Source organism: Spironucleus salmonicida, chromosome 2 (assembly GCF_000497125.1).
Source record: "Spironucleus salmonicida strain ATCC 50377 chromosome 2, whole genome shotgun sequence".
NCBI lineage: Eukaryota > Fornicata > Diplomonadida > Hexamitidae > Spironucleus > Spironucleus salmonicida.
In genome coordinates this window covers 1,253,241-1,280,648 of record NC_090597.1, presented here as the reverse complement: position 1 = coordinate 1,280,648, position 27,408 = coordinate 1,253,241, and the positions used below count along the sequence as shown (strand labels likewise).

The window sequence follows — 27,408 nt, the reverse complement described above, 5'->3', positions numbered from 1 at the left end:
GAAGATTGAACTTAGTGATTATATTGGTTAATGCACCACTTACCAAATTGGTTATTTGCATTTCTAATTATAATAGTTAAACATATAATAATTATATTATTAATAATATTGATATTTTATAGCTAAACTATATTATAATTGAATATATAAAATCTACAAATTGTCAATCCATCATTAATTATATTTTAATCTATTATCATCGAATTTAAATAATGAGAACGGACAACGCGCACTAGTAGAGATATGGTAAGTCTACACATCTCCACCTAGTAACCTTTAACACACAGATAAAAAATAACCGTGCAGGACTTTAGCAACAGTTACAACTAGTAGAATCTGAATCAGAAGAGGAATTTGTACCATCTAAATTTAAGCCTATATATTACAAGCTTAATTCTCTCTAAGTAATTACATAAAGTTATATTGTCAAGACAGAGTTTATTTAATCGATGATATAAGTAGAGCGGTAATAAATTTAAATGATGCTATAAAATTGCTACGATTTGCGGTTAAAGTATTATAAATGATGTGAGTTTTATATTTAAAGGGTTCTATAATTAAATTACACTTGCCTTATCTATATTATAGAAATGTCCAGCTTTTTCTTTTGTAAAAATATTAAATAAATATTACTAGTTCATCTTGAATTAGAATGCATCACTTTATATAAACTTTTAAGTTCTTAGCAGACTCCTTACAGAAACTACCGTTTAATTTTTAAACAAGTTGTGCTTACTTTTAAGAATTCAAGCTGGTAATAGACCATTTATTTCCTTATCTAGATACTTACACATTTTTAGTGCCTATGGAGGCCTAAATAAGGTCTTAAACATCTTATGGTGTAACTTTAGGTAAATTCTCAATATGAACACCAGCAGCTGAAGAAGAAATTATAGTAATAGCAGAGCGCTTCATCTCTTTTTTGACTATTTTTTATTTTTATGGAGCAGACAATTTTTTGGCCTCTTTTTCAGCAAGATATATTACCTTTTTTTCTTACGCTAACTATTCTAAAGTTTTCTTCTATGGAGGAGAAACTACTACTTCAGCTTATTATTCAGACATTAAGGAAAGGAAAAATTGATATTTATAAACAATAATTATTGTTATATATTAGTTATAACTTCACTTTTTACAAGAGAATAAATGATATTAAGTCTCAATTATTATGTTAAACTAATAAATACAGTAATAATCCAAGTCTTAATATAAGTTATCAATTTTATTATATGCTGGATGTTATTATTTTTGTAACTATTTTGGTATTTATTTATACTAATATCTCGCGGTAAATTGGTATATATCGTGATTAATTATATTTAATGCATATTTTTGCATTTAAAATCTTCAGATATCATTGTTCACTTGTATTAATTTGTACTTAACCATCCAGTAAATTGAAGAGTGTTTTGTTGTATTCTTAGTTGTCTAGTCCTACTAAGTGAATGTTTATAATGTATGTATATTTAAGTTCGTACATGACCTATATGTTATATAGAAGACTATTTAAATTTTTTCTAATAAGAAAATTGAAATTAGCTATATATAAACAATAGTAAACGTTAAGATTAATAATACTATATATTTACATCAATATTTTTAATATAATAAATATACTTTTTTAAGAAATCAAACTTTTAGTATTGTATTTTTCAATCGGTATTTATATATAGATTTATATGACAGTTTATAACCATAAATTTCTGACTCATAAAATTTTATAATTGATTTTTAATGCAAAGGTAGATTTTATTTGCTTAAAAATATATCAACCTGGAATGAAAATAACTACTAAACTTAAAACCAACAACTTAAATTATCAAATTTATATTACTATAATTAGTATTCATATCTTTCCAACAACATATTACCGTATGTGCTTTGTTACTGATAAGTCACATGTTATTTACTGAAGAATAAATGATTTAAAAATCAAATTTATATTAGTTACTTTACAGAGCAAACCGCTACATTAAATATTTATTATTTAACAATAATTATTAATAGAGGGGATTATCGAATCGATTTTATTATATTTGCATACAATTATCGCATTACAGATATACAATAAATATGCATTCAATTTACAGAAAAAACAATACTAGTTTCTACATGAATATAATATAATATTCTGCTATTTAGAGACTCAATAATGGGTATGTCCAGTTTAGAGTACATCAATTAGATGTCTGCCGACCTCAGCGCTGTCTCTGGTAAGTAACCACTACTGATAGATGAAATTAAGCCAAGACGCTAACGCCATAAAATCGATATTTAAACTCCAGCTTCCTCAGCATCTAGTTGCATTAGCGACGAGAACACAGCCTTAAATACCGAAAAATTACGATTTATTATCAACGACCACAACATTTGCAACGACATTCTAGTGGAAGAAGACTGCTGAAACTGCAAAAGTAACTATACTGTTTAGGTGATTATTATATACTCATAAATATATTATTTTGAAGATTATACAATCGCCTTCCATAATATGTTTTTTCTCCTCCAGTTCGACTTCTTAGCGCAGCCCGTCAAAGCAGCAGTTTTCAACCCTGCAAAGGCCCCAGGCTCCCACATTCCACGCCTCCTGTAGTAGTTCAAAAACCTCGGACTTAACACCATCTTCGTTGAGGCGTAACAGCAGGACTTCGATGTCACGGCGCACGCGCTGACTGTGCAATGGTGCCGTTAACTAGCCCTTAAAATTGTTTACCGTCCCGGACCCTTCGTATCGACGTTCTTGCCACTCGGCGGCGTCTCTGGCGCTCTGTTCGAGGGCCGCGCCATTTAGCGCCGGTTTGATAACCCAGAATTCGCGTAAAACGCGCAGGATTTCATTGCGCATATCAGTGCGTTTCTAGTAGAGAATCGCGATGATATTGCAGCCGTCCAACTCGACAAAAACTACTTCGCGCAGCCCGGCCAAGCCGGTTTTTACGAGTATTTGCGCATGCTGTACGTCAGAAACGGTGTCTACGGACCGTTTATCGTGTAGGAAGATACCGAGGTGGAGGGACTGATGGGGGTCAGCTACATCGTATCAGACGCTAGCCTTTGCGGGGAGTCGTGCTTTGTGGGGGATATTCTGACTGGGAGTCAGGGGACAGTTGTGCGAAAATCATCCAAAACTGCGTATTTTAACGTAATTTAGGACCTAATTAAGTCGAATTCGTCGTTTGTGCTGTACGGTGTGTACACCGGTGTTAATTTCAAGCTAGATAAGCAGATATAGAGTCCCTAGATTAACGATTTTAGCTAGTTGATTTTTGCGAACAACAAGCTTTCTGAAGATTATTTTAATCTTTAAGAGATTTTAGGTGGGTTAAATAGCGAGGAAAGCGGGGAATTTGATCTCCAAAATTTTTCTAGTTATCTGGTCAACTTTGGGGCATTACGATATTAAGAATTTATTAAGAAGGGCACTTTCTACAATGCAATATCATCTGAAAGTGTAGATCTTAAGTAGAATATTAACAAGTATACTTTCAGAATTGAAAAAAATGTATTAGCTACATTAAAGGTTTCTTAAGTAAATAAAAATGCTTAACTGTATGTGAACGATACATATTTAGCATCGTTTAATAAAGAAATCGAAATTACGATATCTTCAGAAGACGGTATAATCTAGATTGTCACATTTCCTGCCGGATACGATAACCAACCTAATTCTGGTATGACTGGAAAGATTGAATTCAATTCTTAAGAAGTCCATCATATCACGTTAGAGACTCTAGATATGTTTAACTATACTTTGAAAGAATCCAAAGCAGATTTTTGGTCAGGTGATGGGGTTTATTCTAGTAAAATTTCGTTGTAAAAGAAAGGCTTTTATGTAAATTTATTTGGAGTCAAGGGATATTTCCTTATAAATGGTGTTATGATTGGATTTTCTGATGGAGATAAATTATATTGTCCTGAAGATTTTGTATTAGAAGGTGTAAATGAAATTATAGTAATAGCTTTAGAAAATTAATTTACATTATCTATTGCTTTATTATCTGAATTAATCTGATAATATATATTAAAAAAATCAATAATTTCCTTCAAAAAGTCCCATTTATATTGAATTATTTTCATGTTATATTTAATCAACCTTGTGCAAAATTTACTCTTTGACCTACTGAATACTCATTCCTGTAATATCAATATTGCATATATTACCGATATTTTTTAACATTAAGACTTCTTTAAATTTTTACTTAACTTTTTCCTAAACCTCTATATTTTCATATCGATCCTTATTATCGAATCTCTACTAAATATTTTAAACATCACATGTTAAAATAATAGTTAAATCTGGTATCAGTATTCCTTTATCTGCCTATATTGCATCTTGCATTGAAAATCCTTTCTATGTTGTATATGCTACTCCTGAAAAAGCATATCTTGATGAGATAACATTTATATTCTTTTCGATTGTTTATATAATAAAATCAGCTGATTCTCTTCTATTTCTGGCAAATAAATTATGAGCATCCATATCTGTAAGCTCAATTTACTGTAAAAGATATTTTCTTAAATCCATACCAGACTATAGAGACTCATTAGGAAATGATATAGATTTTGATGGTTATAAATAATTCTTAAGTATGTCTAATTAAGTTGTTTTACCGCAACGATCTAATCCCTCGATAACTATAAAAAGTCCACGAGACATATTCAGAATTATATAGCAATTTTTTAATATGTATAATACATAATAATTAATAATCTCAAAACGATAATTAATCAGCATACTTCATCGTTAACCTGACTTAAACTATCAATTATTAATTGTATTTCCTCTTAAACATCTAGGTACCTCTTATAAAAATTAAATTACTTGTGGTGAAGGAATACTTCAAGTAAATGTTCATATAACTAAGTAGAATGTATATATTTAGAGAGTGATATCTTCTATTAATTGAAACAAAGTGATTTGGACGTTTTATTAGCTATATGTAAATCTTATTAATTATAGAGTAGTAAAAATACATTTGTCCCAAAATTAATTTCTGTTAAATATTTATTTTAACATGAGTCGATATAAAAATATGGCATAGTGTTATCAACGATTTATAATTTTACTAATGCTTTAAGACTCTCAATATTGAAGGTTTTAATTCCACAATATGATAAATCTAATTCTTGTATGGTTGAAGGTAAATAATCAATTAGAAGATTATTATTATATGCTAACGACAGATTTTATATACTAGATTCCTAGTCGATCATTACTTCCTTTAAATTAGAATGTTATATTATACAGGTTATTATCCACTGAGGTAAGATAAAATAATTATTTTAGAACTAGAAATCTTAAATAAATAATGATGTAACATTGTATAACTACTGCAAATTTTAATTTTTAATCTGGCTTTTTATTAAAATAATCTCATTCACCAATGGGGGCAAAACTAGTTCATTAATTTTGGAAAATTTTAACTAAAACGAGCTTATTTCAACAAATTTCAATTTGTCTATATGCATCTCGTTATTGATGATAATAGAGTGCACTACCTCCTTGATTCCAGCGATCTTAACTACCTAAACTGGTAACGCTGTGCTCTCCATTTGAATAATCATTAACTTTTTGCAGAACACTATGTATATAATATTGATAATAACTTAAAACGGAATTAGATTAAATACAAATACTCTCATCACAACTCCTGCTTCACGATCTGCAGCAAGCGCTCGTACGCCGCGTAGTTCCCCCCTCGCGCCCCGCTGCGCACCTCCTCCAAAACGCGAAATCCGCGCCACTCCGCATCTTTTTTCAGGCCGTAAATTGCGATCAGCACCTCATCGACGAGGACGTGCAGGACGCTCGTTTTAACGTCCTTTTTGTGGATGTAAACCTGCAACTTCGCGAGCTTCTGGGCAGCGAGGAGCTGCTGTTGCGGATTTTCGGCAGTGAGCTCCAGGACGGCATAACGGAGCTGCGCGTGCAAGTCGAGCTTCGCGAGGCTCTCGCCCAGACTTTCGAGCGGAATTCCCTCTGAAAGCAGCTGGTTTTTGATGAGCGCGGACAGGTGTTGCGTTTCTGGCACATTTTGCAGCGCCTGCCGTTTTCGGGCGTAGATTTCGAGCAGGCGCAGATTCTGAATCAGTTTCTACATTTTTTGAAGTGAATGTGGAGTGGAAAATGTATATTATTATATAATAACAATGTATATGTTAAAATGTGGAGTGGGGATGGGGATGTTGCTCTAGAGTTAACAGGATTGGTGGTAGTGGTGGCGTGGTGGGTGCATTGTACTGTTTTAATGAAGGTTGGCTTGTTAAAGTATGGTGTCTGTGGGGTTATAGGTAACGTTTCCTTTTTAAGGCGGTAAAACTTAGTTTAGAGCACATAATTTTGTAGCAATTTTCAAGAATTAGTCGGATTTTGGGCTTCTATTGCTGCATGTAAAATCTCAGAGACTATGCAGTAAAAATTATAGTTGGTACTTGTCTGGGCTTTTATTATTCAGCTATGTGCAAAAATAGTTATATGATAGGCATAATAGCGTAGGCTCTGTTCAGTTGTATTTATTTTTAAATACAGCATTGCTGAACTTATTAAAGTATATTTATATTTAAAAGTTATACGTCTTACCTTTTAAGGCCAGTTTTTTTCTTATTATGGATTATGTTATAAAAGAATTCGAATTCTCATTATTGAGCCACAATCTCTGTCTCTTAGGTATTTATCATATCAGCTGTGGTAACTTCCGAAACCCTATCAACTGCTATACTGGCTTTCTTCCTTTACATTCTTCCTTTAACATCAATGCATTTAGTGGGGATGATAATAGCAGTTGCTACAATCATAAGAGTGCTCGAAACAGCAACAGCCCATACGTTCCAATAAATATCATACGTGATGAAGACATTAAATGTGCATGCAAATGCGGGTTTTGTCTACTTAATAGTCATGTCTTTTGCCGATTCGGTCAAAGCAATATTTTATATATTGACTTTGTAAGTTGTTGATAAATATGTTGCGAATCCTGCCATATCCATAGTACCACCACTAGTACTCTAATATACACTAGGTGCTGTAAGTGCGAGTGCCAACACGACCAGCTCTCCAGCCTTAGCTCCAAGCTGCTTATCTCCGAACCATGGCCAGTATTTGGCAACTTGTGGGGGCGTAATGGGAGATTTGGACCATATACGTTCTGGAGCATCAGCAGCATATGAGTTCAAGGTAAACGCTATGGATCTTAAGAATTGTTGAGAGTCCGCATTAAAACCTACGATTTTCTGGGCGGCTAGGGGTTGTTTCGAGAAGTCCCAAGAAATTGTAGTGGAGGTGGCATTGGATACAGGCGTAGCGTCTCCAGTAGCAGGCTTGGCGGTCATATAAGGAGTGGCAGCGCCGCCCCAGATGGTCTGGGTGATGCCGCCGATGACAAGTGGGGGTACATTACTGCTAGTGCCAATCTTGGGAGAGTTAACAGACAGAATCACGGGGTTAGTATCGTTATTTCTATAGCGGATAGAGACGGGCGCGCGGGACAGCATGAAGCGGAAGGTGATGAGGTCCTTACCGATATACTGGCCAATTTGCTCGTCAGTTATCTTTGTGCTATCTACCTTGACTTCAGTATCTCCAGTAAAGTAATTCGACAGCTTGCAAGAGCCCTGGAACCACTGGTTGGTATTAAAACGATCGGTAAACGCAATTATAGATAAAAGCATTTTCAAAACGTATAATAATTAATTAATTAATTAATTAATTAATTAATTAATTAATTAATTATACTATTATTATACTTTAATTTTGTTTCTAAAAATTACTATTAAGTTATATAAGATTATCATTTATTCTAATTTTTACTTAAGTATTTTATACTGGTATACTATTATAATACAATAAAAATAATATAAAACAGTATTCTAATTCTCTTTATAGTCTCATATTCTATTATTATATTGTAGATATTAATGTGTTATGTGTTTATGATAACCTAACTTTTATTTTTAATTATATTATTTAATATTATAAACATTAATAATTAAATTCACATTTAAAAACACAATTCTACCAAACCTAAATTATTCTTTTAAGATATACCTTTAAACATCACACTGTCTTGTAAATTATTATTATGGGCGGTTTATTTTCTTCTCTATTTACAGAAGCTGTAACTTTAGAATACTTTGAAAGCGGTATGAATGTGCAATCTAAAAAGAAGATTAGTAACTAAAAGAGGTAAAACCGTGTTGAATCATAACATCTCTTGGCTGATTTAGGATGAAGTCAGTGAAATTATATTTAGAATATAATTCATATATTTAAAATATATAATGAAAATTAACGAATGATTCAATTTTTCAATTTTTCGTTTAAAAATTTAGTAACATAAATAGAAGAACTTCCGATTAATATTATAATGTTAGGTATGTCATAATATATTTAATAAATATAATAAAATTCTTGTATTATTTTATAGAATGAAGCAGTTTCAAATATCTAACAAAAGTAACATTTTATATGTTGTCCTTTTTGTTAATAAGTGAGAGAATAGCAACAAAATTTAGTATATAAAAGTTATATAAGTTTAACTATACCAAAATAAACTAAAATACTTCATAGTTAGATTAACCAATCTAACTTTAGTTCAAAATTAAGATTCCGCCCAATTTGAAATTGATAGTATAGAAACCATCATTTAATATGTTTTACATAATTTTGACTAAAATATTTATTGCTCACACTATATTTTATATTTATCTTTGTGCTTCGATTTGAGTTTTAAAAAATAACACCTTAAATATTATTAACATGCTTATAATCTTTAACACGCTGATATAATTCAGTTTATAAGCTACCTTAAACTTATAGTCCTATAAAGCTTAGAATCACTCACCAAATACAAAACTGGAGTATATGAGGTCTTAAATATTAGTTACTATAAATCTAATAGTTTTATTTCAATACTTCAATAAATAATGACCTTAAAGTCGATTTCTGCCTGTTTTTTGAATCTTTCTAATCAACTAAAATATTTATTACTATTTAATTTTCATTATCAACTGTAATCTTTAATCGAATTATATTCATATAATATATATAGTATCCGTTATAGTCTTCATTTTGGAATTTAAAAGTTTCTGGAAAAGTATTCCAAAAACTTCTAAGCATTAACTCCTAATATTATTTGCTATTAGAGTGAAAAGTTGCAAAAATGCTAAATAATAACTTTCAAGCTAGTGACAGTGTTCTGATTATTCCAAAAGATAACAGAAAAAATATATCCAAAATTGATTTCGCTTACATACCATCACCGAACATGAAATAAGTACATCCAAAATCACAAATCTCATTTGTTCCTAGCAAAGACTAGAAAGTTAACAAAAAGTTCTTAACAACAATAGCTAAAAACATGAGATATGACAACATAAATGGAATTTTTGACATGGTGACTTAAAATTAGCAGAAACATGATTTGCTTCCCGGACAAAAAAGCGACGGAATTAAGACTTCATTATTCGGCTACTGAATAATAATTTATATTCACTTTAATAGCGTTTTATTCAGTTTTTAATTTTTCACTCACAATTTTTCAAACGTCCGATATAATAAATATTTATGGATATAATTACACAACCTTTCCATATTTAATGTTTACATTGATCCTATAAGCGTCATTACTTAATTAAGCAGTATCAGATCATATAAATTATCTGAATACTACTTGGAAAGCTTAAATAACTCCTAAATTCTCTAATTTATAAAAATCTTAAGCGCCGTCTTAAGATATGTTCCGCTCATCTCTTCCAGTCGTTAACTACGATGATGACATTACTATTTTGCCAGAAATTGATTGGTCTACTAAACCCTGCATAAATGGCATTTATGATCAGATGAAATGTGATGCTGGTCAAGCATTTGCAGCAGCAGATCTTTTCTCTATGATACGATGTATTGCAAAGATTGATAAAACAATTATCCCTTATTCAGCATAAGATATCATTAACTGTGATCCTGAGGATAAGGGTTGCCTGCGGGGATTTATGGATATTGTAACTGACTACGTTTTCGAGACTGGTCTTGTCCCCGAGACATGTTGCGGGTACGTATCTGGTATTAGTGGAGTCAAACACATATGTAGTAAAAAATGTGACGATGATAAAAAAATTACCAGACGCTTAAAACTGTCTTCTGCTAATTAGATTGAAGGGGAAGAAGACATGATAATCGCGCTCTAAAAAGGCCCAATTATGTCTGGAATCGTAATTTATGATGATTTTTATTACTATAAGGAAGGTATTTACTAGCATGTTTATGGCGACCGTAACGGCGGACAAACGCTGATAGTTGTTGGGTATGGTGAAGAAGAAGGTGTGAAGTACTGGAAAGTAAAGAACTCATGGGGTGAAGAATGGGGCGAAAAAGGATACGCAAAAATTATCAGAGGATAGATGGAGCTACACATGGATATTGCTATCGAATATGGTGCAGAGTGAGCAAATCACAGGGATATAGTAAATGTATGGTTATATAGAAACTTTAGGATTCGTACCTATAAAATTTATATAGATAAATTTATAACGTACTATATAAATGCTATTAATCACAAAGTTGCAATTAGTATCTTTTGATATCAACAATAATAATTTAAAGAAGCTTGACTTATTGATCATGATTTTGGATAATATGTATGAACTGAACTGTATAATTGATTTTTAATTGTATTAGTATAACAATATAAATAAATATAATTACATAATAAAGCTATTAAGTTTTAAATATACGTAGAATTCGAAAAAGTGATCTTTAAAGAATTTAGTTATACTAATATTATACTATAGAAATAATCATTTAACCATATTAATATACTTTAAACTAAAATAATTTTTCTAATAAAGTAATTTTACTTATTAAATCTGTGTGCTTATGATAAATAAATTGAACTATTAGCGTAGTGCGTAGAAGAATGAGATTAAATACTTAAAATATAATTGAAACTCATTTTTTAAAATAAAAACTATGGTTATTTTGATATGTTAACCCGTCAAACTATAAATTAAATTTACACAATAAAAATTTCAAGTTAGATTATAAAGTAATATTGATGAAATACTTATCAAAGTATTTCAAATGCAGCTTATAAAGACAACATGTTAATCATATATTTATGAAATGCAACCATTGTTATAAATGTTATAAAAATAATTATTTTACTATTTATTTTATAGTATATATAAAATTAATCATTTATACCTGATAATTATTGTTAAATAATGATTAAGTAAATGTCATTACTTTAAATTCTTAATACCAAATACAGAAATAATTTCAGTATACAAAAAATGCGGGTGCTAACCCCATCACTCATCACTATCAAGTGAGCTGGGCTCAATAATATTGTTGACGAAAATGGACGAGGTGGACGCCATCATCTGCGGGAACACCTGGCTCGACGGTGCCCTCAGGTACGACAGCCGTTTCATAACGAGCGACTTCTGTGCCTCCAGCTGGTTGATCCTAGTCGCATCGTCGTTGCAGTTGCTGTCTATCGAGTCCTCGTCTTGGAGGTTTCCCTCCAGCACGCCCAGTTTGAGGAAGCGCTGGTGGAGCCGAAACAGGGTCTGCAGGTTAGATGGCTGCTGCGGCAGAACCGCGGGGATGGTGTCCGCGAGAGCCGACCCGGCAACCGGAGCGAACCTCAGCTTCTTGAGGTCGAAGTAGATGGCGACGGTGGGCGACTGGGGATTGTAGTAGCACTGGACGTTCGAAAGGTACAGGTAGTCGATCTGCCGCTTCTCTATGTCGGGGTAGATCATAGCGTCCCGGGTGTCGATGTAGAGCGACTCGAGGGCTTTCGGGAGCGATACCAGCCTCAGGTTAGTCAGAGGGTCCTTGATCTTCAGGGACACGAGCTTCTGCGCGTGGAAGGCATCTATAATCTGCAGCTTCGTGTTCACAAGCTCAAGGTGCCGTAGCGACGGGATGTTCACAATGAGATGGTTGGACGGCAGGCTGCACTTCACCAGGATCTTTTTGATGTTGGAGAGGTCGCACTGCAGGTACGCACCCGTTACACACTTGGTGATGATGATCGTTGACGGCTGCTGGAACGGTTCCCCTGCATAGGGCCGCATATCTGAGTCGGTCTGCATGGACGAGTACTAGAATTCAATGTCCCCGTACGTCTTGCACATAATCGAATGCTCCACAATCTGATTTTGTCACCAGCTATATATGTGTTGTTTACATTGACTTCCATCTCTCCACTAAACTAGTTCGACAGCCTGGAATATCTATGAAACCGCTGGTCGGTATTAAAACTATCCGTGAACACTAGAATACTTAGCTCATTTTTCTGAGAGTAGTTGGTATGATAAATAGACAGTTTGATAATTTTATATAGGTTTAGTTTCTCTAGGTAAACTCTATCACATATACTAAATTAACCTATATAGCGATAGGTTTATTAATTCGTTCATAAAAATTATTATAAAATTAATTTATAAAATAATAATTAAACTAATAAAATTTAGATAAATAAAGAATCAATTAATATAAGATAATAGATAAGTTTACCATTCCATAAACACCTAACAAACACTGTAGGGAGTATCTTTATAAGTCTATATACTACTAGTATAGTAAACAATTCCCACTTTATTTTAAATAATAAGTTTATATATTTATATACATTATCCTAGTTTTACCAGTGTAGAAATGGGATCAATATTTTCATCGCTATTTAAAGATGCTGTTACATTGGAGTATTTTGAAAGTGGTATGAATGTATAACCAAAGAAGAAATTAATGAATAGTAGAAGAAAAGGTCAAGTAGAAGGCAAGCACCTTTTAGACGATTTCTGATACTATTAGTGACGTTATTTTTTTATATATTGTTTCATTTAAACTATATTTGTTATTATATATAACCATAGTTAATACTTTCGAATTTGCGTTATGTTATTTTACATAGAAACTATAAATTTATTTTTTAGGAAATCAGAGATATTCTTAAATTAGAGTAGTAATCGTTAAAATTATATATTATGCTCTATTTTTATCGATTTTATGCCAAGGAAGCAATGATGATCTACTGTTGCATACTATTTAGCTCTTCTTTATATTAATTTAGTAAAAATGACTATGAACACTTTTTCACTCCACTTTCTAACCTTCTTAAATAATTTACTCTTAAATCCATTAAATTTTCATCTCAGCATCTTTAGCTTACTCTACTGCACCTTGGTCCCCATATAAATAAACAACTTTCTATAATAACAAAATAGCTTCTTCGAAGTCTCCCTCTAGATTACAAATCCATGCCAATTCGTGTACAAGAACTGGATCATCAGGACTCAGTTCTAATCCTGCATTTATAACTTTTTCAGAATTTTCAAATTATGAAATTGTGGATAAGCAACGAGATAGACCAAGAAGAAATGGCTAATCAGGAAGTTATGTAGCCGGAATTTCCCAAAAACTATCTAAAAATGTAAGTAAATGTTCCTCAAGTGATACTAGATCATTCTAAACAAGGAAGTGACATGCCTTTTAAATATTGAATATGGCTGATGTGGAATCAGCCTCAGCTAGTTTTTGGAGAGTTAATACTGATTTTTCGAGATCATTTGATAGCTAAAATTCATGTAAACGTCCTAAGGCAAAAATAAGTGTTCCTTAGTGTTCCTTAGTACGTGGAATAATATTTATTGCTTATTCAAGATCTTTTACAGAACCAGATATCGAAAATCTTGCTATAAAACGATAGGCAGCATCCGTAGATAAATGTTCCTTAGATATTGCAATATTCAGAGTTTAAATGGCACGCTAGCTGTCACCAGCAGCTGAAAATGTCTAGAATGCCTCGTCCAGTTCTTATAAGGACGCAGATGGAGATGAAAGTATTTTTTAAGAAATCTAAAGTGCTAGTTCAATATTAGAATTATCTAAAGCCTAGTTAAGAGCGAAAAGATTTGATTATACAGAGTTTGAAGTCTTATGGAAAGACTTTGTTGGTTTCGGGAGTTTTCTCTATTTTTGGGAAGGCTTATGAGGCATGTAAGTGGTGAGTGGAGTGGTAATGATGTAATTCATATAAAATACATATTACAAATTTTGTGATCAAAATATTTTTCAATCATGATATTTGCTGACGCATACTTGTATGACAATATGGTATTAAATTATCATCTATGAAATACTAAAGTTTAGAGAACCTTTAAACATATTAAGACTTTTTGACATTTTGGTTTTATTTTTTAAATATTATAAGACTGTATGAAATTTACGAATTAATAATTAGAAAATATTGAACTTATTTATAAATATTAATTTAAATTAGAAATTTAATAAAAGTCACACTGTAAATTATTGTTGATATCTAATCAGAAACTAAAACAGTATAAAATTTATCAATCAAAATCTTCATCTATAATTTAGTACTCTTCATCAGGAGCGTTAAAATCGCTCTTATCACTTAATTCGACATCATCTAAATTTATAGCTTATTCACTTATAACTACATTAGGTGAATCCTATTACTCATAATAGTAATTCTGATTGTAAGTATCAGTTGTGCTATATAACTGATGGTTATTAACTTCTTAAGTAGCTAACTAAAATCGGGCAGTTTCTTGTCTCTACCTTGTTATTCGTGCAATTTTGATACTACCAGAAAACGGAATATTTGTCCTTGCCTACTCATCATAATCACAATACTCAGATAACTGAATTTCTCGCTTAGGGGACACATATGTATTTAACTGATACTACTGCTCATACCTTTAGGAGAAATCAACAGTGCGCATTCCAGACTCATCAGTTTGGCTGGTATGCTTTTGATCAAATTAAGTACTATCAGGTTTTACATCAAAATTAGGCTCCATATCGAAGGAACCGCATGTATCCGAGATAATAGTCCTTATATTTTGAGACTATTGAGACTAGCCCCGCTATTGAGGTACGACCATTTAAGCCTTGTAGAAGTTATGCTTTCTATATGGAGAATTGGCCTTCAGGGCAGGGTTTACTTTAATGGGAGATTACCTGGATTACAGCTATTTTTAAGGCGATTAGGGAGTTTTTGGTTTTTCATTAAATTTCTGAAGAAGAATTTTAGACTGAAGCTACTACCTTGGTACCTAAGGTAGATTTGCTCGCTTTTTCTCTAAAGATGATGGTGTCCGTAGGAAAACTGGATTTTTGCGTAACTCATGAGTGGGTGTATGTGTGTAAAATTCATCCATTTTGCATTTGCGTTATTAATGTTATGAATTATATAATATTACATATAATTCTAAAAATAGCCATGACAGGAGAAGCAAATTTATTCACTATGCTTGAGTATTCTGTATTTTGATTCGCTTCTGAATTTATAATAGAGTTCTTCCAGGAAATTTGGAATGAATTTCAGATACAGATAAATTTCGTTTAATATATGCTTCTAGTCTTTCTATATCTTCTTGCATCCATCTACCTTTTAAAATAGCAGGATTCTGAACTCTATTCCATCGTTATGATACTTAATTTGGTTTCATTTGAAGGCCAAATTCATCATTTAGAATTTATGTAATATAAACATAAGATTTTTTTTAGTCCATAAGACTACTTAATCTATGTTCCATAGATAAAGTCCAAGTTAACCTGGTATTCTCACTGATAGAGGTTGGTACACTCTGAGATTTCTCTTTTTCTTTATTAAGACTATCATGTAGATCAGGGTTATCCTATAATATTTGTACGATATCGTTATTATATTTGGTAATATTCATGTAGCTCTAGCCATTAGTTTATTCTGATGATTAATATTAGCTATTAACTGTGTCTTTTAAAAGAATATTAATCAATGGAGAGTTTGTAAACTATTATAATGTTTCTGCATATACTTCACTAGTATCTGGTAATGATTATGAATGCAATTATTTACAATAAAGGTCTGCTAATACGTTAGCAGTGAACTCTGGAGATATTTTATCAGACATTTTTTAAAACCTGAATATATCTACCTATATGTATTGTTTATTAATATTAAAAAAAGAAGAATATATTTTATATTATCTATCATAATATAAAATCTGTATAACCTAGATCGAAACTACAGTTTAATAGTTAATTCGAAAAACTATATGTTTAATAATTTTAAACTATATTTTTATATTATAAATATTCATTATATTTTATTTTTAAATATTGAATATATAAGTTTTATTGTATAATATATTTTATTTATTACGATTTATTTAATTAATAATCTGATTTTAATTATATTATATTCTTAATTGTATTACAATCAAAATGTTTTTGCTGGTACTTTAGAAGAACCTATATCCATAGAGTGCATCGGACTATGAATTCCAACATAATGGTGATACAGAAATGGAGAATCTATATCTTTAAGTAGTGACAGATAAAAAATCCGATATTCTATCATTTATCAACAAAATACCTTATACGTTTAATCCAGAAAAACTACCTTCATGTAATACCTACTGTAAGCTTTTCACAGCCTAATTAGATCTTAAACCTCTTGATTTCTTTGTATACTAAGCATTTATTTCATCAATTCTGGACCCAATGCTAGCTGCATTTCCTCAAGAAATTAACACATTTTTCGGCATTTCTTTGAAAGTTAACTAAAATTTACCTTTTAACGCTTTATTTACTGATGTTTTACGTAATTTAACTGTAAAAATAACGTCGAATTCCGCAAATGCATATAGTGCTCTCTCTATTGCTGGTTTTGAAGGATTTTTCGCTCTCCACCACAAGAATGCAAAGCAATATGTTAGTGCCACCGTTGATTAAAACTGCACGGATTTCCTTCCGAAATTTGATGAATATATTTTCATAAAAGAAGTGGAAAATTAAATTTAAAATTAATTCATTAACTTCTAAAAGCATCTTTTATAATACACATTACTTTGTCAAAATGATATCATTCCAGGGGATTTAATCACTTATATAACACAAAATTAGACTGCAATTTATTCCCAAAAATATATTTTTTTAGTCGGAAATTTCATTGGTGATTCCAAATTTATTTCATCAAATGATGCTTATTTGCGTTAAATCATCGATTTTTCAGTTCAAAGTTCATGTAAGGCAAACTTGGATAATATCATTTCTAGTGATTTTAGAATGGTACAAGTTGAAAGAAATGGAAAATCAAAGTAAATTTCCGCGTTATAACAATTTTAGGATGCAATTTAGACTTTCCCCTTCAGAGATAGCGAGACCTTCATTATTAGCAGTTTGGGAGCGAATGAGAATATCTTTGATATCGTGAAATGTAATGACGTGTATGATGGAAAGATTGTTGTTCAATGTGCTGATTTACCACCTCAGGAAAGCCCTACTGCAATTGTATTCAGTATTTTTATCATGATCGTGACGATTGTGGCTTGGGTTTATGGATGTTTAGTCAGTTACAGGATGAATAAAGTTATTGAGTGATGATAACCTTTCTATATTGGGTTAAATATAAGTTAATGGTAAAATTTCAGGTTAAAAATTAACAATAATAGTAAAATATTATATAAGTTTGTGTTTGTTTTATCATCCATTTTATGTAATATATTATTATATAGAAATAATGTTTATATATTCCACTCCATTTCCTAATTTCCGCAATGTCAAAAGCATAAAAGAAATTCTAAATCGATATACAATCACCATATGAAATTTTGCCACACCTTGAATATCCAGGTTTAGTAATTCTAGAAATATACCAGCGTTGGGCTGGCCCATCACCTGCTGTTGAAGGTGTTTTCCGTGGATATTATACAACTTATTTAAATGCTAAAATCCGTTTTGTACGCGCCCCATCTGATATATTACCTTGGACACGACGCTTCCATGGTCGTTGCAGACCAGTTTTTATTTTAATTTTGGGTGGTGTTGTTAAGAAAATATTTGTTGGCGTTGATCTACCTCTTATGGATAAGGAAATACCTACTGTAGTTCCTTCTGAAGAGGTTGACACCAAGTAGTTCCTTCCTGAAGCATAATTTCCAGAGCTTTAAAATGACTAATAATTCACTGAAACTTGGACGGATGCGTTACTATAAAGAAATACAGCATTAGAGGCAGCTTAAATCGCTAAAGACAATGGTGTGGACCCAGATGTTGATCCAAATGACATTTTTGATAAAATTATATTGAAAAATTAGTTAACATGGAAGCAATTAGAAGAGTTTAAGTCAGTTTAATCTTAATAATAATTTTCAATGCCTGATGCCTCTCATTACGAGTCTACAGTTAAAACACAAGATGAAAAATTAGCAGAATTTGTTGGCTAACTTGAAGAGGTTAAAAAGGAAGAAGTTGTTGTCTCAGACAAACCAGAAGATATCATATCTAGACTACTTCCTAAATTCTAATAGTTTTATGAAACCTAGCCAGATAAAATTGAAGTTAGCAACATATTTTAAGAAATTCAATCTTTAGAAGTAGGGGCATCTTAAGACTTAATAGAAAAGATGGCTACACTAGCGGATGTTTAAAACGACGGTAAAATTGATAAGCTTGATGCTTGTCTTATAGCAACCACTTTGGCTTTCAGGCCACGAATTTAGTAGATTAGATCTGGTGAGACTATCGACTATATTGAACATAAAGGTGAAATAGATAAAATTGATACACTCAAAGTTAATAAAAGTGAGAGTATATTAGAACGTGCCTCAGTTGCTAAAACAGAAGATGTTTCTCGTCCTAGTCCCTTTGAAAATAGTGATGGTAGATCTTTCCGTGCTGAAAGAGATGAAAGTTACCATGAAAAAAGCATCATTGAAGAGCCAGTTTAGGAATAGTAAAATGTTGTTTAATCTATATCAGCTCCCTCGCCGTTTGAGATGAGTGATAACAAGAGTATGAGATACAGTTAAGAAGGTGAAAAGAAATGCATAGAGGCTATTTAAGAATCACCAGCTACTCCTCAAGAGCCAGTAGTCGAGGAATAGTAACCATTAGCTGAAGTAGTGGATCCCATTGTAGTGGAAGAATAGTAAAAAATTGAAGAACCTGCCGCTGAATAACCTCCTCCATCACCTGTAAATCCTGACGGAAATAAGCCTAGTCAATTTAATGATAGTATCAATAGCGCTGTTGAGTATAAGTGAGAGTGAAGGGAATTTATATTTTACCTTAGTTTTATAAAAAGAATTGACTATTATAGTCCAGTTTTTTATAATTATATTTACTTTACTATAAATAGTATAGTTTTTTATTGCTCAGAAGTATACAAAATTTTATTAACTATTTGAAAAATTCCAATATTTATATCGTAAAAATTATACAGAAAGTTTCACAAATGGTATTCAAAGCTCCAATCCGCGTTGCAGTTACTGGTTGCTCTGGTCATATTGCCTACTCCTTTTTGGCAGAATTAGCCAAAGGATGGGTATTTGGTGAGGATTAACCTGTTATTATTGTATTTGTTGAACGCGAAGGATCAAACTCATCTACCGGAATTTAAATGGAGTTAGAAGACTGTGCATTTTAACGTCTCCACGGTATAGAGGTGGGTAATTAGCAAGAAGCATTCTCTAATGTTGATTACATTGTTATGTTAGGTGCCCTTGCACGTGGTCCTGGAATGGAACGTTCAGATCTTTTGTACAAAAACGCAAAGATATTTGAAGAGGCCGGAAAAAATATTCAATTATTTTCTAGACCTGACACTAAAATTTTAGTAGTGGGTAATCCAGCTAACACAAATGCACTTATTCTTGCTAAATTTGCTCCAAAAGTTGCCAAAAATATAGTAGCTATGTCTTAATTAGACCATAATAGAGCAATCGGATAGATATCTAAAAAGTGTAATGTAACTCCAGGAAGAGTTTAAAATGTTTTCGTATTTGGTAATCACTCTACTACGATGGTACCTATTTTCAGCAATGTTACAGTAGATGGCAAAAAAGTGGTGTTTGATCAAGACTGGATATCAAATATTACAGCTATAATATAAAAAAGAGGCGCTTCTATTATTTAAGCTAGAGGAGCAAGCTCTGCCCTCAGCGCAGCGCATGGTGCTCTGGATTGTATTAAATCCTGGCACCAAGGTACAAGATAAGGGGAAATTGTAAGCGTGTCAATATAAGCGTAAGCAGGAAATTTCTATTCAATTCCCGAAAGTTTATTCTGTTCTGTTCCATGTATTTGTGTGGATGGTAGATGGGAAATTTAAAAATTAAGCATTGAACCTTTCTATAATAAAAGTATTAGCCTAACAATTTAAGAGTTAGAGAATGAAAAGAAAATGGCATTCGGAAACTGAAAGTACAATAATTTATCTTTTACATATATAATATTTAGAAGTATTCTAATTCCGCCAAATTTTCATAATTCATATTATTTTATGTTTAAAATATTGTAATTCTCTAACCACTTCACCCGCAATATGAACAAAACGCTTTCATAGATAAAACCACGTGAACGCGATACACTTTCTGCCATGACCAGTACTCAACGGACAATGCAGATAGCGACAAAATTAGATGACCCACACTAAGCTTTAGAAGCTTTCAACCAAACTTTATCATTGAAATCGTCCCATCTGATTGACCTTCACTAACTAGAAGCTCAACGTTAACATGACTAACTTCTCAAGCTAAGTTAGGCAGAATAAATTGCACTTGAAAGAACTGTAAACAACTAAGATAAACTTTATACTATTTTAATATAAAAGTAAGATTAGCAATTATAAGAGTTACTTGAAATATAGCAATGCGAAATTGAACGCTTAATACATAAAATTGACCAAAAAGTACCATAGAAGGTTTAAAATAGAGAATATCTTATTCTCATTAGAGAATATCAAATCCTTATGAAATTGAAAAAATTTGAAGCTGCAATAAATGTCAAGGAGTTGGCATGCAAAGCTGAACAACGTCATTTGGATGTTTTAAACCAGCAGTTCAATGAAATGCGCCAAAAATAGATAAAGTACTACGATCATATCCACGTTAAATAGCAATAAATCCTCAAAATGCAATTTTAGACTCAATTGAAAGACTTTGAAAAGAGTAGAAATTAGGATATTTTTGAGACCGTATAGAATATGAAAAATAGTAAAATAGATATGTAAAATGCTCATACTTTGGAATTTGTTAACAACAAATTGAGATGTGTTGATACGGAGATTGTGAATGGAAGAAGGGGACAAGTATACAATTCAACTTTTAGAGGAAGCTAAAAACTAGTTGAGAGCTTGAGGGGAATGATGTGAAGTGATTTATAGGGTTAAATGCATTACACTAGAATGCTTTTTCAAATAATAGTTAGAGTTTAAAATTGAATAGTAATAAGTTTATTTGTAATATTTTTAGAAGTTGAACATATAATGTATAATTAGAAGTAGTATGCTATTACTAGGAGTAACATCTAAATTTATAACAATTATTATATTTAATACTATATGCTCAAGAGAATGTTATTTTGTAGCAGTAAAAATTATTTTGCAAGTAGAAATATAAATTTATCGGCTAAACTAAGTTATAATAAATAGACAGTTATACCCTCCTTGAAATTAACTAAACCCTTAGCAAATATTGGAATGTTAAGAGCATGTTCACATGCTAAAAATTATTTATGTTTTATATAGTGCCTGCTATTATCATTTATCTATAAATTTAATTTTCATTTATCAATTGAATGATTAAATAAGAGAATTATGAAATTTCTCTTATATCTTTACCAAAATTTCACTTCATATTACCACATTCTTCTCCCCATAACCCTCGGAAAATCTCAATTACTTATCCCCGGGTAGGTCTTTGATTTATCACTTTCAGAAGATCCAAATTTGGTTAATTTTAATTAATTAAGTTCTATATTTGCTATACATCGCGGATTCCAGCTTTCATTTTAACTTCCTTTTGTAGGTTTTCAACTAATTTTCCGATATTAGTTTATTAAAATTTTGCTTCAATTTCTGAGATTTTAGCTGAATTTGCTTGAATTTTTACAAGCAGGTTCTATTAATTTTGAGGAGGAGAAATCTAAATTTAATTTGAATTTTGAGTTTTGACTTCTTTTTCAACTTTTTCTATCCACTGCTTTAGTGTTGAAAAATCAGTTTTGGAAGACAGAGCCAGGTTGACGGAGGTGATATCGGCCTTGTTTTTCAAGACTACCTGAATGGTTTCTCTGAAATTTGTAAGCGCATCTTCAACTGCGTCAAAACGCGTTTTGATGGCGTTTTGCACAGCACGTTTTGACGGAAACTCGTTGATTTTTCGATGGATTTCAGATAGTTCCTAATTGAATGGTGCGACTAATTGTGCTATTTGGTGATTGATTAGTGGAATTATATCCTGCAGCGGAGTGGAAGGCGGCAGAACTGGAGGAGAATCTGGTTGATTCAGGAGGAATTAGGGAGTCTGGGGAGTCTAACGAGGTGAGGATTAGCGGTTCTGGATTATTTATAGCTGGTTGTTTATCGATACGGTTGAGTTTATTTACTCTTACTGGAGCTGTAAAAATGAGTTCTAGAGCACGTTGAGATCATCCCGAAGTAATTAGTTTTCGTGTTTTAAAAATGTATTTTCAGTATGGAGTGAAGCTTATTTTATTTCAATATTAGTTATTATTTTCTAAAAATCTGTTAGTTTTTGTACTATTACAGAGGGAATGTTGAACATCTCGTCATCCATTTTGAATTTTCGAAGTAGATGTATAACAATATTACCATATAATAATAGGCTATATGTTTAAAATTAAAGTTTGTGAAATGGACACTTCTGATTTACTTGCTCTTCAGAAAATGGTTGAAGATGGCTATGATTCAGCTTTATAGTCATAATCTACACCGGAAATTCCTAATGTTGAGGCATATTCCCCAGCAAAAAAGCTTTAATAATAGGTCGAGCAAACATTGGGTATGAATTTCAAGGCTCCAAAATATGACATTATTTATAAGTAATAGGTTGAGCCATCTGAAGTTTATGGAGGTTTCTAATAACTTACTCCATCATCTGCGGACTCTTAATTCCTGGTTATAAAGATTGAGGTTCCAGGAGAAGTTTTTAGAAATTTGGATGTAGAAATAACCAAAAATACGTTAACTTTGTTTGGTAAATTGCACCGTCTTCATTTGGAATTGCCTCATGAAATTAATGAAAAAAGTGCAAAAGCAAAATTTTAAAATCACGTTTTAACTGTTGAAGTAAGGAGAATAGATAATGATATGTGATGCAGTTTTCATTTTACTTATTATATTTCTTATTTATATTATAGTTTTGTATAAGAAACTATTAAATTATTCATAATATTAGGATATGTACCAATAGGAATAAATATCGGCGAGATAAATAATAGTATCTATATACTAAATCATTCATAATAGTATTATTATATAGAACCTGTAGTAATGTATTTATTCCTTCGTTTTATTATAATATCTCTACACACCATTTCCATACGAATAATGACTTAAAGTATACTGAAAATATCCCTTACGATTATCGGTATTCTATTTGGTATCTCAGTTATTGCAGTACTACTAACCTGTTGTATTAAAAGTCACTGTATTTAGCATGTTATTCCATAAGATTCACGTAATTTAGAATCTGATGCAGATATATTTGAACCTAGAGATTTTATGTAATAAGTGTGAATATCTATGCTATTTGATTGAAATTTTTATTGTGAATACAAATTATATATGTTTTAAAAAATAAATATAGTGATTATAATTAAACCATTACTATTTTCTAAGAATTTATAAAGATTATACAAATATTAAAACATTTCATAGTTCGATAACCAATTCATCTTATACCTAATTTTCCTATTTGATTTTCTTCTTTTACTTTTTAACCACCTTAAGTAACTTATCAGTCGACGAATTAAAAGTCTCTGCTGCTTCATCATCTGTTTTAACGTTTAAAGAGCTTTAATTTAGTTTTGAACTTTACTCTACATCTGTTCTTGATGCTCTTTTAACATTCTTTCTCGTTGGTCTTACTGGATTGTCATCCTCCGATATTAAAGATGCAGCTAGATGTTCATGCTATACCTAATTATTAGTATCTATTATAGGAATTTCATCTGTTCCACTTAACTCTTTAGCTTTATGCTTTTTAGTTTTCTTTGATGTTTTTGTCTCGATAACATTCTCATTATCATCAATTTAGTTTTATTCTTGAGAAATTAGAGAATCATTTATATAAGATTCTGTTTTCGACTCATTCTAGACTGATTTTTTCTTTTACAGTTTCTTAATTTATGGCTTAGCTTCTTTGGAGATAATATCTTATTTCTTAACCGGTTCTTCATCAAATTGCTCTGACATTTCATCAGTAAACTTTTAATCTTCTGGTACTTATTTTACTACCTATTACTTAGACTGTGTAATTTAAGTTGAAGATGCTAAATCTTCACTAAAACTATCAGAATCTAATTAATTCTCGAGTTTTCGATTTAATTAATCTGGAACACTAATTTTATTGTTTCCAATTTCAGAGTCTTCTTAAATAGTGCTATCTGTTATAAGCTCATCAAATTCATTGTCAGAAGGATCTTTTTCTAAAACTTAGAAGTAATATATTTTTTCATCAACGATATTATCATAAATAAGTAAGTACTGATCTTATTATGTGACAATTTTTAATTATACATCTGCTTTTGGACTTATATCTACTTTTAAATCTTTTGATATTTCATTTAATACAACTACTTTAGATTTTGTTTGAGCCTAAATATTATTGTATACAATTTAATCACAAATATTTTAATCATATATTTTTAAATTATAGTGTTCAATGATCAGACTTTATTCCGGGTTTAAGTATTATTTTTAAACATCATTATTTTTAGCTTCTTCATTTTATTACTAATATAGTAATATTTCCTCTTTCTGAAGAGTATTAATATTATCAACCTTAGTTTCATTACACTAAACTTAAACAATATTTTATGCACTTTATATTTTCTTTGACACATTTTTATCTTACTTAACTGATATAATTTATGGTTTACCTTAGTACTACACCTATTGAACTTCTTTAGATTTGGTCGTCGATAGTTATGAAACACTCAATTTTTCGCTTTAACTCATGTCAATAGTCTAGCGAATACTTTTAATTTCTACAGATTATCCTCTAGTCGAAAGTTCTTTATTAAGTTAATTTACTAAAAGCTGAATTTTGGCGTCTTTTCGCTATTTTGCTATCAACTTTTCATTTGGCTCATTTTATTTTTTGAAATCATTAAATTCTTTCTATACTTATGTATAGTTTTGCTAAGCACTCTTACGCTATTACCGAATTCGCTACAATTCTTGTTCCAGTTGTTCAATCGATTTTGGCATTTATTTAACAAAATAAATAAAACTATATAATAAATCATTTAATTACAATTACAAAAAGAATAACTACTATAAAATACATAAAATAATCGTAATTTTTTGTTCGGTTAGATGGTTCAACAATATCATCTTCAATACACTTGATTAGTTCCATATATTGTTTAACAAGCTGTTTTTCCTTTTATCTATATGCTTTTGCCTATTTTGATATAACATTAGCCTCAGATTTTAGTTAATCATTTTAAAACATTAAAGAGTTTCGTTCGTCCATTTTTGATCTGTAAAATAAATAAAAATATATATTCTCAGCAGCAGCCTTTTTTCTCCGCCTTACCTTAGACATGCTCGATTACTTCTTAGCTCAAAACACCTCTCTTAACGCCACCTGCTCCAGAATCAACATCAATTTCGTTTGCATCTATTCTTGACACAATCTTCTTTGCAGTATCTTCAAAAGCTTGTGTAACGCCTTTATCCTCTTTGGCGGATGCTTCTACAAATAATAACCCATGCTTGTCTGCAAATGCTTAACCTTCTTCCGTTGTAACCTTACGTCTATATTCTAAATCAGATTTATTACCAACTAAAATAATAACCATATTAGGGTCAGCACCACGAGTATCATTTAACCAATTTTCAAGTGAATCAAATGAATCTCTACGAGTAATATCATAAACCAACAAGGCACCAACAGCACCACGATAATAAGAACGAGTTATAGAACGGAATTATTCTTAACCTGCAGTATCCCAAATTTACAATTTTAGCTTTAATGGTTCAGGGGTATGAGGTAAAGTTATAGTTTTGTTTCCAAATTCAACACCAACTGTCATATCATGAATTGGAATAAAACGCTAATCTATAAATCTTAGTAAAAGACATGATTTCCCTACCATAGTATCCCCAATAATGATATACTTAAGTAAATAATGATGTGAGTTAGACATCTGATTTGTAAAGGAATGAAAATAGATATATTATTATTTAGATATAATAATTCATCATTTATTCCTATTTTTAAGTAGTATACTTATTTTATATAATATTATACACTATATTTATATTTATTATAATCATATCATATTATTATAACTATTAGACAAACATATTCATAACTCTTTCCAAAATGACTACACTGAAACAGTAGTTTATTAAGACATAACCAGCCTCTTACGATCCCAAAGCCTACACGAAATTTCTTGAACAACAACTGGAGAATTTCAACGAATTTTAATTAACGCTAAATTCTACCACAGAAACGATCAAAACACTAAATACGCTACATATCCAACAGGAAGAACGTATTTCAGCCCAAACTAGGCTTATATCTCTTATGCAACAAGTACTTGAAAAACAGAATATTGACTACTAAAATGGATAAAAATCCTTCAAAATTGAAATCACGTAGCAGCTTGAAAATGTTCAAAATACAGATATCACTGGATTCAAAATCTTCGTTAATTCGGAATTATAAAACCTTAAATCATAAACATAATCAATTAATAATGACTATACGTTCAACAAAACGTAGATCTAAAGTCAACTTTCAGATATCGCCTAGAATATCGAGAATCTACAGAACTTCGCCAGAAATGTAGATTTATAAAAAATTTCAGAAATTTAAAACGGAAAATAAAATACATAATCAGTAGACACTATATAGTAATAATAAAATTAAAAAATTACAGAAATTTCTCAAAACTAGAATGTGTTTGAGCAGAAAATGAAGTAACAAATTAACGTGATGATAAAAGATTAGATTGGAATCTTGTCCAGTGAAATTGCTAGCAATTTAGGCTTCGAAATCCGACACGCAATTGACTAAATTCTACCTAAAATATTTGATGATTTTTAAACAAAAAATATAAATTAGCAATTGCCACCAACGCCTAATTAAAGAATTCAAACTGAAATCAATTATCCACTCCCTCTTCAAACTTCATCGATAACGTCAGAAACGTTCAAAACCCGTATTGCGGAACTCTAGAAACCTCTAAATGAAGACATAATGATGAAATTACAGAGCATGCTAATCGAAAAGTTTGACCGAGAAACTGCTAAAGAAATCGCTATGGAGGACCTGAAAAACAGCACAAACGGCATAGTTTCTAAGGATAAAAGAGGAAAAAGCGCAAAGAAGCAATAGAAAAAGTGAAAAATC

The 27,408-nt window shown here is 31.1% G+C and overlaps 24 protein-coding genes across 24 annotated transcripts; 12 read left to right on the top strand and 12 right to left on the bottom strand. All coding sequences in view use genetic code 6, as the record gives it.

The window, feature by feature from the left end:
- Window positions 1–212: 212 nt before the first annotated feature.
- On the top strand, window positions 213–527 carry SS50377_21911 (uncharacterized protein; the record flags this gene model as incomplete). The annotated part of the gene is made up of 1 exon (XM_067905804.1): window positions 213–527. The coding sequence occupies one exon, from the start codon at window positions 213–215 to the stop codon at window positions 525–527; it is 315 nt and encodes a 104-aa protein (XP_067767121.1).
- A 130-nt stretch (window positions 528–657) lies between these two features.
- Window positions 658–1,065, bottom strand: SS50377_21910 (uncharacterized protein; the record flags this gene model as incomplete). The annotated part of the gene is made up of 1 exon (XM_067905803.1): window positions 658–1,065. The coding sequence occupies one exon, from the start codon at window positions 1,063–1,065 to the stop codon at window positions 658–660; it is 408 nt and encodes a 135-aa protein (XP_067767120.1).
- Window positions 1,066–2,152: 1,087 nt separating this feature from the next.
- SS50377_21909 (uncharacterized protein) lies at window positions 2,153–2,404 on the top strand (the record flags this gene model as incomplete). The annotated part of the gene is made up of 1 exon (XM_067905802.1): window positions 2,153–2,404. One exon carries the CDS (start codon window positions 2,153–2,155, stop codon window positions 2,402–2,404), a length of 252 nt encoding a protein of 83 aa, XP_067767119.1.
- An 87-nt stretch (window positions 2,405–2,491) lies between these two features.
- SS50377_21908 (Beta-galactosidase) lies at window positions 2,492–4,012 on the top strand (the record flags this gene model as incomplete). The annotated part of the gene is made up of 1 exon (XM_067905801.1): window positions 2,492–4,012. The coding sequence occupies one exon, from the start codon at window positions 2,492–2,494 to the stop codon at window positions 4,010–4,012; it is 1,521 nt and encodes a 506-aa protein (XP_067767118.1).
- Window positions 4,013–4,030: 18 nt separating this feature from the next.
- SS50377_21907 (Thymidylate kinase) lies at window positions 4,031–4,657 on the bottom strand (the record flags this gene model as incomplete). Its single annotated transcript, XM_067905800.1, has 1 exon — window positions 4,031–4,657. One exon carries the CDS (start codon window positions 4,655–4,657, stop codon window positions 4,031–4,033), a length of 627 nt encoding a protein of 208 aa, XP_067767117.1.
- A 985-nt stretch (window positions 4,658–5,642) lies between these two features.
- On the bottom strand, window positions 5,643–6,101 carry SS50377_21906 (uncharacterized protein; the record flags this gene model as incomplete). Its single annotated transcript, XM_067905799.1, has 1 exon — window positions 5,643–6,101. The coding sequence occupies one exon, from the start codon at window positions 6,099–6,101 to the stop codon at window positions 5,643–5,645; it is 459 nt and encodes a 152-aa protein (XP_067767116.1).
- Window positions 6,102–6,127: 26 nt separating this feature from the next.
- On the top strand, window positions 6,128–6,538 carry SS50377_21905 (uncharacterized protein; the record flags this gene model as incomplete). The annotated part of the gene is made up of 1 exon (XM_067905798.1): window positions 6,128–6,538. One exon carries the CDS (start codon window positions 6,128–6,130, stop codon window positions 6,536–6,538), a length of 411 nt encoding a protein of 136 aa, XP_067767115.1.
- A 98-nt stretch (window positions 6,539–6,636) lies between these two features.
- Window positions 6,637–7,668, bottom strand: SS50377_21904 (uncharacterized protein; the record flags this gene model as incomplete). Its single annotated transcript, XM_067905797.1, has 1 exon — window positions 6,637–7,668. One exon carries the CDS (start codon window positions 7,666–7,668, stop codon window positions 6,637–6,639), a length of 1,032 nt encoding a protein of 343 aa, XP_067767114.1.
- A 1,490-nt stretch (window positions 7,669–9,158) lies between these two features.
- On the top strand, window positions 9,159–9,473 carry SS50377_21903 (uncharacterized protein; the record flags this gene model as incomplete). Its single annotated transcript, XM_067905796.1, has 1 exon — window positions 9,159–9,473. One exon carries the CDS (start codon window positions 9,159–9,161, stop codon window positions 9,471–9,473), a length of 315 nt encoding a protein of 104 aa, XP_067767113.1.
- A 121-nt stretch (window positions 9,474–9,594) lies between these two features.
- On the top strand, window positions 9,595–10,440 carry SS50377_21902 (Cathepsin B; the record flags this gene model as incomplete). The annotated part of the gene is made up of 1 exon (XM_067905795.1): window positions 9,595–10,440. The coding sequence occupies one exon, from the start codon at window positions 9,595–9,597 to the stop codon at window positions 10,438–10,440; it is 846 nt and encodes a 281-aa protein (XP_067767112.1).
- An 864-nt stretch (window positions 10,441–11,304) lies between these two features.
- Window positions 11,305–12,138, bottom strand: SS50377_21901 (uncharacterized protein; the record flags this gene model as incomplete). The annotated part of the gene is made up of 1 exon (XM_067905794.1): window positions 11,305–12,138. One exon carries the CDS (start codon window positions 12,136–12,138, stop codon window positions 11,305–11,307), a length of 834 nt encoding a protein of 277 aa, XP_067767111.1.
- A 961-nt stretch (window positions 12,139–13,099) lies between these two features.
- SS50377_21900 (Tetratricopeptide repeat-containing protein) lies at window positions 13,100–14,038 on the bottom strand (the record flags this gene model as incomplete). Its single annotated transcript, XM_067905793.1, has 1 exon — window positions 13,100–14,038. One exon carries the CDS (start codon window positions 14,036–14,038, stop codon window positions 13,100–13,102), a length of 939 nt encoding a protein of 312 aa, XP_067767110.1.
- A 317-nt stretch (window positions 14,039–14,355) lies between these two features.
- Window positions 14,356–15,189, bottom strand: SS50377_21899 (uncharacterized protein; the record flags this gene model as incomplete). Its single annotated transcript, XM_067905792.1, has 1 exon — window positions 14,356–15,189. One exon carries the CDS (start codon window positions 15,187–15,189, stop codon window positions 14,356–14,358), a length of 834 nt encoding a protein of 277 aa, XP_067767109.1.
- Window positions 15,190–15,273: 84 nt separating this feature from the next.
- SS50377_21898 (uncharacterized protein) lies at window positions 15,274–15,924 on the bottom strand (the record flags this gene model as incomplete). The annotated part of the gene is made up of 1 exon (XM_067905791.1): window positions 15,274–15,924. One exon carries the CDS (start codon window positions 15,922–15,924, stop codon window positions 15,274–15,276), a length of 651 nt encoding a protein of 216 aa, XP_067767108.1.
- A 313-nt stretch (window positions 15,925–16,237) lies between these two features.
- Window positions 16,238–17,395, top strand: SS50377_21897 (uncharacterized protein; the record flags this gene model as incomplete). Its single annotated transcript, XM_067905790.1, has 1 exon — window positions 16,238–17,395. The coding sequence occupies one exon, from the start codon at window positions 16,238–16,240 to the stop codon at window positions 17,393–17,395; it is 1,158 nt and encodes a 385-aa protein (XP_067767107.1).
- A 176-nt stretch (window positions 17,396–17,571) lies between these two features.
- Window positions 17,572–19,059, top strand: SS50377_21896 (Thioredoxin like protein; the record flags this gene model as incomplete). Its single annotated transcript, XM_067905789.1, has 1 exon — window positions 17,572–19,059. The coding sequence occupies one exon, from the start codon at window positions 17,572–17,574 to the stop codon at window positions 19,057–19,059; it is 1,488 nt and encodes a 495-aa protein (XP_067767106.1).
- A 191-nt stretch (window positions 19,060–19,250) lies between these two features.
- SS50377_21895 (Malate dehydrogenase 2) lies at window positions 19,251–20,216 on the top strand (the record flags this gene model as incomplete). The annotated part of the gene is made up of 1 exon (XM_067905788.1): window positions 19,251–20,216. One exon carries the CDS (start codon window positions 19,251–19,253, stop codon window positions 20,214–20,216), a length of 966 nt encoding a protein of 321 aa, XP_067767105.1.
- A 123-nt stretch (window positions 20,217–20,339) lies between these two features.
- SS50377_21894 (uncharacterized protein) lies at window positions 20,340–21,167 on the top strand (the record flags this gene model as incomplete). The annotated part of the gene is made up of 1 exon (XM_067905787.1): window positions 20,340–21,167. The coding sequence occupies one exon, from the start codon at window positions 20,340–20,342 to the stop codon at window positions 21,165–21,167; it is 828 nt and encodes a 275-aa protein (XP_067767104.1).
- A 475-nt stretch (window positions 21,168–21,642) lies between these two features.
- Window positions 21,643–22,593, bottom strand: SS50377_21893 (uncharacterized protein; the record flags this gene model as incomplete). The annotated part of the gene is made up of 1 exon (XM_067905786.1): window positions 21,643–22,593. One exon carries the CDS (start codon window positions 22,591–22,593, stop codon window positions 21,643–21,645), a length of 951 nt encoding a protein of 316 aa, XP_067767103.1.
- Window positions 22,594–22,646: 53 nt separating this feature from the next.
- On the top strand, window positions 22,647–23,132 carry SS50377_21892 (Pre-RNA processing PIH1/Nop17 family protein; the record flags this gene model as incomplete). Its single annotated transcript, XM_067905785.1, has 1 exon — window positions 22,647–23,132. The coding sequence occupies one exon, from the start codon at window positions 22,647–22,649 to the stop codon at window positions 23,130–23,132; it is 486 nt and encodes a 161-aa protein (XP_067767102.1).
- Window positions 23,133–23,690: 558 nt separating this feature from the next.
- SS50377_21891 (uncharacterized protein) lies at window positions 23,691–25,250 on the bottom strand (the record flags this gene model as incomplete). Its single annotated transcript, XM_067905784.1, has 1 exon — window positions 23,691–25,250. One exon carries the CDS (start codon window positions 25,248–25,250, stop codon window positions 23,691–23,693), a length of 1,560 nt encoding a protein of 519 aa, XP_067767101.1.
- Window positions 25,251–25,284: 34 nt separating this feature from the next.
- Window positions 25,285–25,518, bottom strand: SS50377_21890 (uncharacterized protein; the record flags this gene model as incomplete). Its single annotated transcript, XM_067905783.1, has 1 exon — window positions 25,285–25,518. The coding sequence occupies one exon, from the start codon at window positions 25,516–25,518 to the stop codon at window positions 25,285–25,287; it is 234 nt and encodes a 77-aa protein (XP_067767100.1).
- A 34-nt stretch (window positions 25,519–25,552) lies between these two features.
- SS50377_21889 (Rab2) lies at window positions 25,553–26,194 on the bottom strand (the record flags this gene model as incomplete). Its single annotated transcript, XM_067905782.1, has 1 exon — window positions 25,553–26,194. One exon carries the CDS (start codon window positions 26,192–26,194, stop codon window positions 25,553–25,555), a length of 642 nt encoding a protein of 213 aa, XP_067767099.1.
- A 179-nt stretch (window positions 26,195–26,373) lies between these two features.
- SS50377_21888 (uncharacterized protein) lies at window positions 26,374–27,402 on the top strand (the record flags this gene model as incomplete). Its single annotated transcript, XM_067905781.1, has 1 exon — window positions 26,374–27,402. One exon carries the CDS (start codon window positions 26,374–26,376, stop codon window positions 27,400–27,402), a length of 1,029 nt encoding a protein of 342 aa, XP_067767098.1.
- Window positions 27,403–27,408: the final 6 nt, after the last annotated feature.